Raw genomic sequence first — 15,751 nt, forward strand, 5'->3', positions numbered from 1 at the left:
GGACTCTTCAGACACGGTGAAGCCAGCCTGCCTCGGACTCTTCAGACACCGTGAAGCCAGCCTGCCTCGGACTCTTCAGACACGGTGAAGCCAGCCTGCCTCGGACTCTTCAGACACGGTGAAGCCAGCCTGCCTCGGACTCTTCAGACACGGTGAAGCCAGCCTGCCTCGGACTCTTCAGACACCGTGAAGTCAGCCTGCCTCGGACTCTTCAGACACCGTGAAGCCAGCCTGCCTCGGACTCTTCAGACACCGTGAAGTCAGCCTGCCTCGGACTCTTCAGACACCGTGAAGTCAGCCTGCCTCGGACTCTTCAGACACGGTGAAGCCAGCCTGCCTCGGACTCTTCAGACACCGTGAAGTCAGCCTGCCTCGGACTCTTCAGACACGGTGAAGTCAGCCTGCCTCGGACTCTTCAGACACCGTGAAGTCAGCCTGCCTCGGACTCTTCAGACACCGTGAAGCCAGCCTGCCTCGGACTCTTCAGACACCGTAAAGTCAGCCTGCCTCGGACTCTTCAGACACCGTGAAGTCAGCCTGCCTCGGACTCTTCAGACACGGTGAAGTCAGCCTGCCTCGGACTCTTCAGACACGGTGAAGTCAGCCTGCCTCGGACTCTTCAGACACCGTGAAGTCAGCCTGCCTCGGACTCTTCAGACACCGTGAAGTCAGCCTGCCTCGGACTCTTCAGACACGGTGAAGCCAGCCTGCCTCGGACTCTTCAGACACGGTGAAGCCAGCCTGCCTCGGACTCTTCAGACACCGTGAAGTCAGCCTGCCTCGGACTCTTCAGACACGGTGAAGCCAGCCTGCCTCGGACTCTTCAGACACGGTGAAGCCAGCCTGCCTCGGACTCTTCAGACACCGTGAAGTCAGCCTGCCTCGGACTCTTCAGACACGGTGAAGCCAGCCTGCCTCGGACTCTTCAGACACGGTGAAGCCAGCCTGCCTCGGACTCTTCAGACACGGTGAAGCCAGCCTGCCTCGGACTCTTCAGACACCGTGAAGTCAGCCTGCCTCGGACTCTTCAGACACCGTGAAGCCAGCCTGCCTCGGACTCTTCAGACACGGTGAAGCCAGCCTGCCTCGGACTCTTCAGACACCGTGAAGTCAGCCTGCCTCGGACTCTTCAGACACTGTGAAGCCAGCCTGCCTCGGACTCTTCAGACACGGTGAAGCCAGCCTGCCTCGGACTCTTCAGACACGGTGAAGCCAGCCTGCCTCGGACTCTTCAGACACGGTGAAGCCAGCCTGCCTCGGACTCTTCAGACACGGTGAAGCCAGCCTGCCTCGGACTCTTCAGACACCGTGAAGTCAGCCTGCCTCGGACTCTTCAGACACCGTGAAGTCAGCCTGCCTCGGACTCTTCAGACACGGTGAAGCCAGCCTGCCTCGGACTCTTCAGACACGGTGAAGCCAGCCTGCCTCGGACTCTTCAGACACGGTGAAGCCAGCCTGCCTCGGACTCTTCCCTCAGACTTCACAAGGCGGTTAAGTCTCATCAGCGTTCATGTTCTGATTAAATATTTCACTCATAAGGACACACCATTATATACGGTCCTTCATATGCGCTACCCCATCCCTCAGATTACGGTCCCTTTTGAGATGGTTACATTGAATTAACAGGATGGAAAAAAAGATTCACAAAACAAAAATGGTTGTATTCCACTCAGGCCTTTTAGAAGGCCACGTTGCCACTGCTGTGAAGCGGTAGGGAGGGGGTGGAAATTAGCTGCTCATATTGTTGCTGGGCCCTGGCCTCTAGCTGGCCTCCACCTAGGGCTCCAGCCTATTGTCACCACCTCGTGTAGTGTCACATTCTGGACAAATTCAAAACCTTAAACATGGTCCCTTAAATGCATCCCTGACACCTCATTAAAACCAGTACTGTTGGAAGGAACATGTGCTTTCATCCCTCACTTATAACGATAACGTTAGAACTTCAATAGTTTCAGAGTGGATGAGTCATCAAGGGCTTAGGAAAGGTTTGGTTTTGGGATTGGAGCCCAGCGCTTTAAAGTCTCCACAAGTTCCCCACTGTGTCCCCAGTAGGGAAGTTAGTGTTTGAGGACACAGAGCGAAACACAGGCGTCTCTCTGGCTCTGCATAATATTATTCTCTTTAAATTAATTTCTGAACCTGGTCTCTTATAAGACCGTTTCTGTGCGCAACAAAGACACTTGATGAGGGAGTTCTAGCAGTGTGTGTGAAGGTGAACAGTGCGTGTGGGTGTGGGGGAGTGAACAGGGTGGTGTTTAGGACCCCCCGGTGCCTGTGGACGAGGGGGCTGCCACAGAGCCCAGCTGGCCTTTTCCTTTATGCCTCTGTCCTCCTCTCCTTCTGCCACCACCTCCGCACTTCGCCTGGAACACAGAACAGCTCCGTGTCACCGACGTGTTGAATGGCGTCACGGTATCTGATCGAGCCGCACGACACGGACACAAGAGTAGAGGCAAGCAGGACCGAAGGGGTCCATGATCTGCTTTCAAGTGAAAATCTATGTTGAATAATAACTAACTATATCAATCCAATACACTAATATTAATCTAAGACCCTGTTCTTATGCGCTCATTAGCTTGTGTCTACAGTATCCCTGTACCTGTTAACACTTTGGGCCTCATGTACGTACATTCGCAAATGTAGCGTTATTAGCGCCATGGCCAACCCGCAGATTGCGCACGCTGCGATACTTCAGTTTACGTCGTATTTACGAAACCTGAAGGTCATCGGGTAATCAGCGCCTTTCTCTGCCCACTATACCGTACATTGCGAGCATTTAAACGCGCAATTGAATGGGCCTCCTCTCTTTCTATCATGGATCAGCCACCAAAGTCAAAACAGCGATGACTGTTTGAAATTATCCTGATGCCAATATTTGTAATGTAGCGAGGAGTTTAACAACTGCTGGAATGGAATGTGAACACTGAGTCGGAGATTCGATGTAATCTTTGATTTCTTCCAGTAACTGTAATATTGCATGGCTGCTTAATCTGTAACGCGTAATGATTTCGTGTTAACTCAAAAAGTGTGATCCTTGAGGCAAAAATCCTTTGGCCTATGTCTTCGTCTTGCTCGGGTTACGGCTGCCCTTTCACCAGGAGGCATATGCGCATCCTGGTTTACGCCTTTTTTTAACAGGCGGAGAAATTTTCACCGCAAAACAGAGGTGCGCTTTCACAGGCGTTTTTTGTACATACCGCGGAATACATAATTAGGCACACTTTACGCATCCCCTCCCATCTCTTTATGGGAAACTCCCACTTTCCCCTTGACCCTCCCCTGAATGCATATGCATGACACGGAAAAGCGCAATTTGCCATTTTCAGTTCCCGCGACAGGCAGTCTGCGCTTTTACCTCAGTGCGGCATGTTTGTACATACCTCGCCATGCTTTTACGCGCAAATTGCGAAACAAATACGCCTGAAGTGGGCGCAAAAGCGTTAGTACGAGGCCCTTTGTTTCTACCTGTTTACACTGCCTGTCTGTTTCTACTGTTCTACCTGTCTCTACTCTTCTGTTCCTACCCGTTTACCTTGTTCTCTTTGGTTCCCTCCTTTACCTGGGGGTCCTCCTCCCCCCCCTGCCCCTGAGGCAGCGCGCAGGTGAACACACACACGAGAGCATCAGCGGGGAGCGGAGGAAGAGATCAGTTCCAGCAGGGTGGAGGGACGAAGCACCATTCAAAAAAGGCAAGAAGGAGAGAGAGAGAGAGAGGGAAGGGAGGAGAGAGGGAGGGAAGGCAGGAGAGAGAGAGAAGGAAGGAGAGAGAGAGAGAGAGAGAGAGAGAGAGAGAGAGAGAGAGAGAGAGAGAGAGAGAGAGAGAGAGAGAGAGAGAGAGAGAGAGAGAGAAGGAAGGAAGGGTCACAGTAGGATATAAAGCATGCATGATCGGTGGGATAACCAAAGTAGGAACGACAGACGTTTCAGTAGGGGAGAGGATCAGAAGGAGAGAAGGGGTAGAGAAGACAGGTTAGACGACCACAGGGCGGAAGGTTCCAGAAGCTGTACACACAAGCACTGAGCTCCGAGCACACAAGCAGACGCACGTCCGATCACGCTCGACTCCTCCGATCAACCGCTCGCCATCACCCCCACCCTTCCAGCCCTCCTTCAGACCACACCTCCGCCTCATTCTCCGTTCAAGCGCTCGCTCAGTCTCACCAGGTGTAAAGGCTGTAAAGAGGAGGGGCTGGCTGGCCTGGCCGTGCTCGAAGGCTCCTCATTGGCCGGCGTGCTCCCCTCTTCCTTGTGGGGCGGGGTCTTCTTCGTGGACTGCATTTTGATTTGTGGAGGTTTGGAGTTAGACGGAAGGTGATTGGTGGACTGGAGCAGCTGAAACAGAGTTGACCAATGGGAATAAGATGAGACATAAGATCTGCGTGTAGAGGACGCGGTTCTTCGTGGATTATGAAGCTGCTATGTGTGATGGTAGTTTTAGCTCCAATCACCACCTAAAAGCGACCAAACCCTTGGTTAATATGATAACCATGTATAACCAGGTATAACCATGTCTAACCCAGTCTGCCCCCTACCTTGGTGATGGTGCCCACAGCCTTGGTGCGGCCCTCCCTGAACACCAGCCTCTGGTCTGGGTGCAGGTACTCCGGGGTCTTGATGAAGCGGAAGTGGACCGCCGCCTTGTCCCCCGTCCTCAGACAGTCTCTGTTCATAGTCAGGATGGTGGCTGTCTGCCTGATGCTGCCACAGTGGACTGGGGAGAGAGGGGTTAGGATACAGCGAGGGTCTGGATGTGCAGCACGGTACGTGGAGCGTGTGTGTGTGTGGGGGTGTGAGAGACTCACCCATGGCCTGGTATCTGGGGGATATCGTAGTTGGATGATGCAACACCAGGATCTCGGCCTCAAACTCCCAGGATGCCTGTGGATTGAGCCTAGGGGACACCATCACCATGCCCTTCCTAATGGTGGAGCGCTTGATCTAGAGAGAGAGAGAGAGAGATCTTCAGTATTTTCCTGCCAGCTTAGTGATGGCGTACTCCCACTCTCCACCAGCAGGTGGTGCTCTGACCTTCTTGAGGGCAAAGGAGGCGGTCTGTCCTCCTCTCACCATCTTGACAGGCATCCTCTTGCGGTGGATGGATTTCACAGCGATGGGCATGAAGTTGCCCAGGGGGTCTGGTCCCAGCAGCATGGTGTCGTTCAGACGTATCACTCCACGTAAAGTAGTCCCTGACACTACTGTACCTACACCCTGCCCCGGAGGAAAAGCAGGTTTAGAGAGGGGTGTGTGTGTGTGTGCGTGTTTGAGAGTGTGTGTGTGTATCGTACCGGTACTGAGTAGGTGTCGTCTATCTGGAACTCTGCGGGCTCGTCGTCTTTAAAGGAGGTCCTGGAGGAGAGAAGGTTCAGGAACATCTTCAGCAGCTCCATGTTCTCCCCCCGACACGTTGGAGATCTGGAAGATGGGACACATCCTACACACACGCAGCTCCATGTTCTCCCCCGACACGTTGGAGATCTGGAAGATGGGACACATCCTACACACACACACAGTAACACACACACACACAGTAACACACACACAGCGAGCCTTTACTTCAACATGCCCCTCATGTGCAGGAGGACTGTGTGTCCATGTTTCTACCTCTCAGAGCTGAAATTAGACGCGGTGACAATGACATCATCCTTGTTCTGGACCAGGACGGGAATCTTCCGACATCCTGGAGACTTGAGTAACCTCTGGAGCAGCTTTAACGTTTCTGTACACACACACACACGTACGTCCACACACACGTATGTGCACGCACACACACACACGTCGCAAATTGAGATTAGATCTGTGGAACCCACTCCGGCAGGACCCGTTCCCCTCTGTGGAAGAGAAGGCAGAGAGAGGGCTACCTTGGAGGATGTTGGCAGGACACATGTCTATCTTGGTGACCACCACGAAGACGGGCACGTTGAGAGCCAGGGCCAGCCCCAGGTGCTCCTTGGTCATGCCCACGATGCCCGCGTTACTGCCCACCTGGAGAGAGAGAGAGAGAGAGAGAGAGAGAGAGAGAGAGAGAGAGAGAGAGAGAGAGAGAGTGAGGTGTCCAGCAGTGACTGACACGTTCACACACACCGACGCACACTCTCCCTCTCTCAATTCAGTGCAATAGTGCTTCATTGGCATGAATGAGTGAGGGTTGTTAATAGAGTGAACAAACTTGGACACTCATGTACACTTCTGTTTGTAAATAAATAAATAACAATAGTTATCATTATAATAATGATAACAAATTGCAGACTCCTCCACAAAATGTGGAGGAGTCTGCCAGAGGAATCCTAATAATAAAGCCAACAAAAGGAAAAGATTTCCTGATAATACAAGAAATTACAACAAGAAAGAAAACAAAAATGATGATAGCAATCAAAGTGAAATGTAAGTCTTTCCCTCACTCTCTCTCTCTTAAACTCTCTCAAACTCTCCCTCTCTCTCTCCCCCCCCCCTCCCTCTCTCCCCCTCTCCCTCCTTCCCCCTCTCTCTCTCTCCCTCTCCCTCCTTCCCCCTCTCTCTCTCTGTCTCTCTCTCTCCCTACCTCCCCCCCTCCCTCCCTCTCTCCCCCTCTCCCTCCTTCCCCCTCTCTCTCTCTCTCTCTCTGTCTCTCTCTCCCTACCTCCCCCTCTCTCCTTCTCACCATGAGCATGCAGAAGTCTCTCTCCCTCTCTCCTTCCTCTCACCATGAGCATGCAGAAGTCTCTCTCTCTCCCCCTCTCTCTCCCTCTCTCCTTCCTCTCACCATGAGCATGCAGAAGTCTCTCTCCCTCTCTCCCTCTCTCACCATGAGCATGCAGAAGTCTCTCTCCCTCTCTCACCATGAGCATGCAGAAGTCTCTCTCCCTCTCTCACCATGAGCATGCAGAAGTCTCTCTCTCTCCCCCTCTCTCTCCCTCTCTCCTTCCTCTCACCATGAGCATGCAGAAGTCTCTCTCCCTCTCTCCCTCTCTCACCATGAGCATGCAGAAGTCTCTCTCCCTCTCTCACCATGAGCATGCAGAAGTCTCTCTCCCTCTCTCACCATGAGCATGCAGAAGTCTCTCTCTCTCCCCCTCTCTCTCCCTCTCTCCTTCCTCTCACCATGAGCATGCAGAAGTCTCTCTCCCTCTCTCCCTCTCTCACCATGAGCATGCAGAAGTCTCTCTCCCTCTCCTCCCTCTCTCACCATGAGCATGCAGAAGTCTCTCTCCCTCTCTCACCATGAGCATGCAGAAGTCTCTCTCCCTCTCTCCCTCTCTCACCATGAGCATGCAGAAGTCTCTCTCCCTCTCTCACCATGAGCATGCAGAAGTCTCTCTCCCTCTCTCACCATGAGCATGCAGAAGTCTCTCTCCCTCTCTCCTTCCTCTCACCATGAGCATGCAGAAGTCTCTCTCCCTCTCTCACCATGAGCATGCAGAAGTCTCTCTCCCTCTCTCACCATGAGCATGCAGAAGTCTCTCTCCCTCTCTCACCATGAGCATGCAGAAGTCTCTCTCCCTCTCTCCTTCCTCTCACCATGAGCATGCAGAAGTCTCTCTCCCTCTCTCCCTCTCTCACCATGAGCATGCAGAAGTCTCTCTCCCTCTCTCACCATGAGCATGCAGAAGTCTCTCTCCTCTCTCACCATGAGCATGCAGAAGTCTCTCTCCCTCTCTCACCATGAGCATGCAGAAGTCTCTCTCCCTCTCTCACCATGAGCATGCAGAAGTCTCTCTCCCTCTCTCACCATGAGCATGCAGAAGTCTCTCTCCCTCTCTCCTTCCTCTCACCATGAGCATGCAGAAGTCTCTCTCTCTCCCCCCTCTCTCTCCCTCTCTCCTTCCTCTCACCATGAGCATGCAGAAGTCTCTCTCCCTCTCTCCCTCTCTCACCATGAGCATGCAGAAGTCTCTCTCCCTCTCTCCCTCTCTCACCATGAGCATGCAGAAGTCGGGCAGGTGTCCGGTCATGCCGAACACGGTGGTCTTCAGGTACTTCTCGTGGCCGGCCAGGTCTATGAAGGTGATCACCTTGGACGACTTCTCACAGATCTTAGTCAGTCTAGACTGCCCCCGTGGCTGTCGGCTTGTTCACCACCTGAGGAAGGAAAGAGGGAGGGGAGTGGGAGGGAGAGGGGAGGGAGAGAGAGGTTACACACATGGGGCTGATGTCCTGAAGAGACGCCATTAACTGATTCTGAGCAAGGCCCACACAGTAAGGGCTCGGAACAGGCCCTCGTAGGAGGAGTTCTTCCTGAGAGGAAAGGCTGTGCTGCTAACCTTAGGCCACCTGCCCCCTCCTCCTCCCCTCTTCCCCCCCTCACCTGGCCCTCCTCCCCCCCTCCTCCCACCCCCCTCTCTCCCCCCCCCTCACCTGGCCCCCCCTGCCCCCCTCACCTGGCCCTCCTCCCCCCCTCCCCCTCCTCCCCCCTCACCTGGCCCTCCTCCCCCCCTCCCTCCTCCTCCCCCCTCACCTGCCCCTCCTCCCCCCCCTCACCTGGCCCTCGTGGTCGAAGCCCAGGATGTCGTTCCCACACGCTGCTGGTGCGCCCGCTCTCCATCTCGTGCTTGTGTCGGAACAGCTTCTGGCGGGCGAAGCCGCGCCCGTTGTCCACGTCGCCGTGGGTCAGCACGCCCAGCAGGGTGCTCGCAGGGTGCTCTTCCCTGCGTCCACGTTCCCCACCACCGCCACCCTGCAGGAGGGGGGGCACACGGGGGGGGGGGGGGGGGGGGGGGGGGGGGGGGGGGAGACGCTGTTATGGTGTGAAATAAATACGACATAGGAGTCTAAGAGAAAGAGGGAGGGGCTAGGGGGTTAGGTGGGGGGGTGGGGACCCCACTTCTCCCCTGTTACTCCTGACCCTGATGGCTGGACCCGTCCAACACCACTCACCTGACCTCCAGGAAGTCCAGTTCCCCCACGCGGCACCGGATGAGGAAGTCCCGGATCTGTCCGCCCGCCTCTGTGCGCTCCCTCAGGGGATGAGGTCGGCGTCCACCTGCTCGCACAGCGAGCGCACCGTGGCCACCGAGGCCTCCATGTCCTGTTCCTCCAGACCATAGTCCCCCCCATCTGGAGGGAGGGGGGGATGAGGGGTATGGAGAGAGAGAGAGAGAGAGGAGAGAGAGAGAGAGAGAGGAGAGAGAGAGAGAGAGAGAGAGAGAGAGAGAGAGAGACGTACAGAGAGACGTACAGAGAGAGAGAGAGAGAGAGAGAGAGAGAGAGAGAGAGAGAGAGAGAGAGAGAGAGAGAGAGAGAGAGAGAGAGAGAGAGAGAGAGAGAGAGAGAGAGAGAGGGTACAGAGAGACGTACAGAGAGACGTACACAGAGAGGAGAGAGAGAGAGAGAGAGAGGAGAGAGAGAGAGAGAGAGAGAGAGAGAGAGAGAGAGAGAGAGAGAGAGAGAGAGAGAGAGGAGAGAGAGAGAGACACAGAGAGACAAAGAGAGAGACACAGAGACACACAGAGAGAGAGAGAGCGAGAGCGAGAAGGTTCAAGTAGGCCCGCAGTACTTTCTGGCAATATTGAACCAAACAGAAGGTGGAAATGCCCAAAGAAAACCGATGTTCTGAGGGGGGGTGTCTCACCTGAGCCCATCCCCAACACATAGATGGTCTCTCCGCACCCCTCCTCCATCCGCTCTCGTAGCTGCCGTAGCAGGGAGTCATACTGCTCTCCGTTTGGGCTCACCAGAGCCAGCTGGGACACACACAGTTGCATGTAAATGGTAAACAGACTGCATTTACACAGCACATTTAACAGCACACCCAAAGCACTTTACATTTGGCCTTTCTCACACACACACACACGCACACACTGACGGTGACGGAGCTGCCATGCAAGGCAGCTAAGCTGCCCGTCGGGAGCGAGGCGGCTAGCCTGCCCGTCGGGAGCGAGGCGGCTAGCCTGCCCGTCGGGAGCGAGGCGGCTAGCCTGCCCGTCGGGAGCGAGGCGGCTAGCCTGCCCGTCGGGAGCGAGGCGGCTAGCCTGCCCGTCGGGAGCGAGTTGGAGTTCAGTGTGTCGCTCAGGCAAGAAACGGTTTGTGAAATGTAAAGACATAAACCAGTAGATAGGAAAGGGCAAGCAGGTGCTACCCATACGTGAACTTGAACGAGGACTACTTGCACTTTGGTCAACCATTCCAATACTCTCCTGTTGGCCCACTGGGTCCTCAAATCCACAGTGATGAACCACAAACAGCCTACAGGCCTCCTCCCTTTTACAGACAGTTGCATCAGATTGTCGGAACAGGATTCCCAAGACAGACATTGATTGCAGCACAGTTACAATTACAAAAGTGACACTACTCCAGGCTACAGGCGTGATTAAGTAGCAATAAATAAAAAAAACAATTACCTGGCCATTTACCCCTTTCTAAATCATATCCCATGCAATGATTGATTATTAACTATGGATCAAAATGCCAGCAGTTCACAATAACAACCCTTTGCCAGAAAAACTGCGGTCTCCTCCCTATGTCCCCTGAAGGACATGGAAAGACCAAGTCACTGGCCCTGGAAAGCCAAATAATCCATTAACATTACTGTAGCAATGGGATTCATGGAGTTTATGGTGTGAACTGACACACAATATACAGTCCAAATCAATTAGTGTGACTTTGGGCGAGTTAAAATCATTTGAAACATGGCTTAGTTTATTAGTGTGCCAACCATATCTGATTTCAGGTAGTCAGGGAGTCAGGTGGCTGAGAGGTGAGGGAATCGGGATAGTAATCCGAAGGTTGCCTGTTCGATTCTCGGTCATGCCAACTGACGTTGTGACCTTGGGCAAGGCACTTCACCCTACTTGCCTCGGGGGAATGTCCCTGTACTTACTGTAAGTCGCTCTGGATAAGAGCGTCTGCTAAATGACTAAATGTAAATGTAAATTTCAACGCCGTTAGATAGATAACTACATTAATATTAGAATATGACCATTCTTCTTCTTTGTGGGAAAACCGGTATCTCAAGAAGATGATTGAAACTGGATCTGTTGTTGCCATGACAAGTTGGACATCTGTGAAACAGAGATGGGTCAGAGCTCAATGTGTAATTTGAGTCTGACCCCTTTTTCCGACACGGATCAATCCGCTTCACAGATCAGCCTTAACACAGATTTCCATATTGCGCCTGTGTTACATCAGTCGAAGGGAAATCTATCTGTAGTGCTAATGCACAACCATATTGACAGGGGTTTGTTTGATAACACAATGAGTCACGCTACGAGAGTGTTTCCAAGTGGGAGTACTGATTACATCAGCCTATAGCTACCTAGAGGATCTTACAAACTGGACAAATCGCTAGATTGCCTAGCCAATCCTGAATGAGTGGCAACCGTGAATGTTGCAATAATCATCGCTAGCTAACCGTTTTACTGTTACCTCTCATCCTTTGCATTGAACTTTATTTCCTCATCAATAGCCATACAAAAAGCGACCTGGTATGATAAGCTAAACTAGCGATGAGTAGGCTACTACTGCTGTAGATAGTATACCACCTGGCTGGCTAGACAACACTAACCGGTTTGGGGCTGACATTTTCTTAACTTACTAAAGGTAGAGCTAATTTTTATTAGCAAGCTAGTTCCGCTTTTCATTACAAACTAGCTCCTTAGCTAGCCTAGCTAACATCCCATGTTAGCACTATTCCTATTTAGGCTAACAAGGCCGAGTTAAGCTAGCTATATTCTTTACCTTGCTGGTGAAGTCAATTCCATGATCCCCGGCCTCGCCGTTGAAAACGTCACCGTCCTCGAAGCACTCGTCCCCGGTGTCATCCCCGTATACTCCACGGTCAGGCGCAAATATGCTCGCGGGAACTAATGCGTCTGCAAGAAGAGTAACTGAGCCTGAGCCTAAAGTTGGCTCGTGGGCCGCCATTGATGCCATCGTTTTTCCAGCTTGATATAAACTTGAACTTTTACTGTAGCTGGCGGTTATTAACTACAGTAGCTTCCACTGATGTTGTCAGCGATCACCGAGTACCGGTGTACAGTGGCTAGCTAGCTAATTACTACTAGCCTGTGATTACTACCAACAGAATAGCTAGTGCTAGCTAACCGAAAACTGCCAGTAAACTGCTGTTTAACTCAAGGTTTCTCAACGACGATAATACACTTATTATTACAGTTCCACGACAGGGCGGACGTTTCGTTGAAGTTTCGTTCTAACGTAGCTACCGCTGTATTTGTTTACTTATATATGAAAATCGCAGTGGTTTCGTTAAGATGCATGAGGAGGTTGGTTCAGTGGTTGTACTGTCAAGTATTATGTTGATCTAATTGGCCAATAGTCTTTCGAGTATGCAAAAGCTCTTTCATGGGACCAATCGCCTCAAGTGGGTCATTCATATGATTATGAATTATTATTAAAACGTTCTGTGTGAGTAAAATAATCACTAGTATGCCCAAAAAAATCCTAACCTGATGAATATTTATAATCTTTCAAGGAGCGTTGAGTCTAGACCTAAGAGTATCACAATGCAGCCAGCAAGCAAAACTTCCTTTAACACAGAAAGCAGGGATGAGGGAATAGCTGTGTCTGGTCTGATAAAGGTCCAGACCCGGTCTTGAATTTTAGGTTGTTTTATAGTTCTGACAATTAAGAACTGATTCAATATCAAAGTCAGTTAATTATCAAAGCCAGTTAACTTCCAAAGATGTTTTACATTACATTTACATTTAGTCATTTAGCAGACGCTCTTATCCAGAGCGACTTACAGTAAGTACAGAGACATTCCCCCGAGGCAAGTAGGGTGAAGTGCCTTGCCCAAGGACACAACGTCAGTTTGCATGACCGGGAATCGAACTGGCAACCTTCGGATTACTAGCCCGATTCCCTCACCGCTCAGCCACCTGACTCCCCCCGACACTCATGTTTCACTCCAAAGATGTTTCGCTTGTTTCACTTTCTGAGATGGGCATCACTGGCACTGCACTTCAGTGGATCTCATCCTACCTGTCGGGAAGATCCTACCAGGTCTCCTGGGGAGGCAAAGTGTCAGGCCCCCGCCAGCTCTCCACTGGTGTCCCACAGGGCTCCGTCCTTGGACCCCTCCTTTTCTCCCTCTACACCACCTCGCTTGGACCAATCATCACCTCCCATGGCTTCTTCTACCACTGCTATGCTGACGACACGCAGCTGTACCTGTCGTTCCCCCCGAATGATCCGGGGATCTCAGCTAGGATCGAGGCCTGCCTCATAGACATCTCCGCCTGGATGACCAAGCACCACCTCCAGCTGAACCTCGCCAAAACAGAACTCCTCATCATTCCGTCCAAACCCTCCATCTCGCACGATCTCTCAATCACCCTGGGATCTGCGACGGTGACCCCTTCATCCTCTGCCAGGAACCTCGGGGTGACCATGGATGACGAGCTCCCCCTCACAGCCCACATTGCTGCAGTCTCCCGGTCGTGTAGATTCACCCTCTATAACATCCGGAAGATCAGGAGATACCTGTCTGAGCATTCCACCCAGCTGCTAGTCCAAGCACTTGTCCTCTCAAAGTTGGACTACTGCAACTCGCTGCTCGCCGGTCTCCCAGCATGCGCAACCCGCCCTCTCCAGAGAATTCAGAACGCAGCGGCCCGCCTGGTCTTCAATCTACCCAGACGCTCCCATGTTACCCCGCTCCTCATCGCCCTCCACTGGCTTCCCATCACGGGCCGTAGCAGATTCTGGTACTGACCTCCCGAGCGGTGAACGGGACTGCACCCGTCTACATCAAGTCTATGCTCCAGCCTTACACCCCCACCCGCCACCTATCTTCTTCTGACAACCGTCTGGTGGTCCCACCGCTCAAGAGCGCGAGAGAGTGTCTGGCCCCTTAATGGTAGAATCAACTCCCCACCTCCATCAGAGACACTGACTGTCTCCCCACCTTAAAGAAAAGGCTCAAGACGCACTTGTTCCGGGAGTACAATGGTACTTAGGAATGATTGGCTGTACCTGATGTTAGTTTCCTCCAGGATCACAATGACTCTTACTGAGTGACTTGTTGCTCTTGTTGGTTAGTTGAAACTGTCTTAAAATGATTGCACTCGCTGTGAAATTTATTATTGTTGCTTGCTTTTTCCACTGGTTCACTTTTGCACTTTTGAGGTACATGTTGTTTAGTTGTAACTTGTTTAACTACATGCTCTTATGGTTCTTCCCTTTGGGACTTATTTGGTTTTCACAATGTATGCTTCATGTTTTGGCTACCCGCAATGTTTGGGGCTATCGTGTTGTTATGATCAGTGACCTATGCACTTTTGTAAAGCTCTCTCTTGGAAGTCGCTTTGGATCAAAGCGTCTGCTAAATGCATAAATGTAAATGTTGTTGGCCACAGGTTGGTAGAGCTAATTATCGTAAGAAGGTCTGACTATTCCAGTGAACACAGTAAATACATATATTGCTTCCGTTTGATTCTGTCACTAACATTTCATCCTCTATGAAATGCTATGCCTTCAGTGCCGGAAGCCCAAGACACCCAGGCCAAGTGACACTCACCCTACTGAGAATAATTACAGGAGTAATATGTACTTAGAAGGATATTAACCCTTGTGTTATCTTCGGGTCATTCTGACCCATCAGTCATTGTGACCCACCGTCGTATTGCGACAACTTTACCGCATACAAAAACAAAGTGAAGCATTTTCTTTTAACCGTTGGGCTGTTTCAGACCCCCCACATTGCAAAGGTTAAAAGAAAATAATTTTTATTTGTTTTTGTATTGGGTAAAATTGGGTAAACACAATGATGGTTCATTATGAACCTTTGGGTCATGTGACCCGAAGGCAGCACAAGGGTTAAGACTACTAAATGTTTCTGTTTTGTAAGCCTAGCCTGTGTATTGTACAGTGGGGTTTGAAGTGCGAGTAGTATCACCAACAGCTGCTGGAGAGCTAACTATGTATCTGACAAGAGAAGTCAAGCTGAAGTGCAGCTTGAAACTTTCACAAACTCATCAAAAAGTTGTCTAAATGCAACCACATAGAAAGTTGTGAAACCCCACTGTTATTGAGAATCTCTTACTACGTAATAGGTGTGGCTGGTAAAAAAAAAAAAAAAAAAGAAGCTTAATCTTTGACACTTGGGGTGGGGGGTTGGTTAAATGGGTTAGTCCAGTTAACCAAACAACATTTTCAATCAACAAATATACTGTAGCGAAAGCTCTTGGTGCCCGGCATGCCGTACAACAGAACAAAAAGGACTCAGTTGGGGGTTAATCTAAAACTCTTTCTAATTAAAAAAAAACAATCGGCGCTATTTAACCCTCGTGCTGCCTTCGGGTCACATGACCCAAAGGTTCATAACGAACCATCGTTGTGTTTACCCAATTTTACCCAATACAAAAACAAATACAAATAATTTTCTTTTAACCATTCCAATGTGGGGGGTCTGAGACAGCCCGACAGTTAAAATAAAATGCTTCACTTTGTTTTTGTATGAGGTAAATTTGTCACAATACGACGGTGGGTCACAATGACTGATGGGTCAGAATGACCCGAAGATAACACAAGGGTTAACTGTTTAAAACAGGAGTTGAAAACCTACAGTTAAATGGGTTTTGAGCCATTGCGAGGCCAGGAATTTTAAGATGGTCTTTTGTGAAATAGGGTTGGCCACTATTTTGTACACAAAAATTATTAATAAATGAATCCACTAGTATAGGGCCTACAGTTCAGGGACTCAAATTAGGCAGCTTGGCATGGACATATCAGTTAATGCGCGCGCGGTAATTCTTTTGCAATAATTTGAGCGCACATTCTTTTTTTAGCTTCATGCAGTAAAATATTTTGGACTCAT

The 15,751-nt window shown here is 51.0% G+C and overlaps 1 protein-coding gene across 1 annotated transcript; it reads right to left on the reverse strand.

Annotated features, from left to right (window-relative positions):
• Positions 1-886: 886 nt before the first annotated feature.
• On the reverse strand, positions 887-12,221 carry gtpbp1 (GTP binding protein 1). The gene is given in 20 exon segments (XM_062482071.1): positions 887-2,363; positions 3,533-3,586; positions 4,162-4,332; positions 4,533-4,711; positions 4,803-4,938; positions 5,029-5,211; positions 5,289-5,390; positions 5,455-5,497; positions 5,605-5,719; positions 5,862-5,985; positions 7,896-8,020; positions 8,023-8,043; positions 8,046-8,058; positions 8,458-8,493; positions 8,495-8,608; positions 8,611-8,653; positions 8,854-8,941; positions 8,944-9,033; positions 9,548-9,659; positions 11,653-12,221. Coding segments are annotated over 20 exon segments (2,052 nt in total). The 5' UTR covers positions 11,848-12,221; the 3' UTR covers positions 887-2,255.
• Between the last annotated feature and the right edge of the window lie 3,530 nt (positions 12,222-15,751).

This window comes from Osmerus eperlanus, chromosome 2, assembly GCF_963692335.1.
Source record: "Osmerus eperlanus chromosome 2, fOsmEpe2.1, whole genome shotgun sequence".
Lineage (NCBI taxonomy): Eukaryota > Metazoa > Chordata > Actinopteri > Osmeriformes > Osmeridae > Osmerus > Osmerus eperlanus.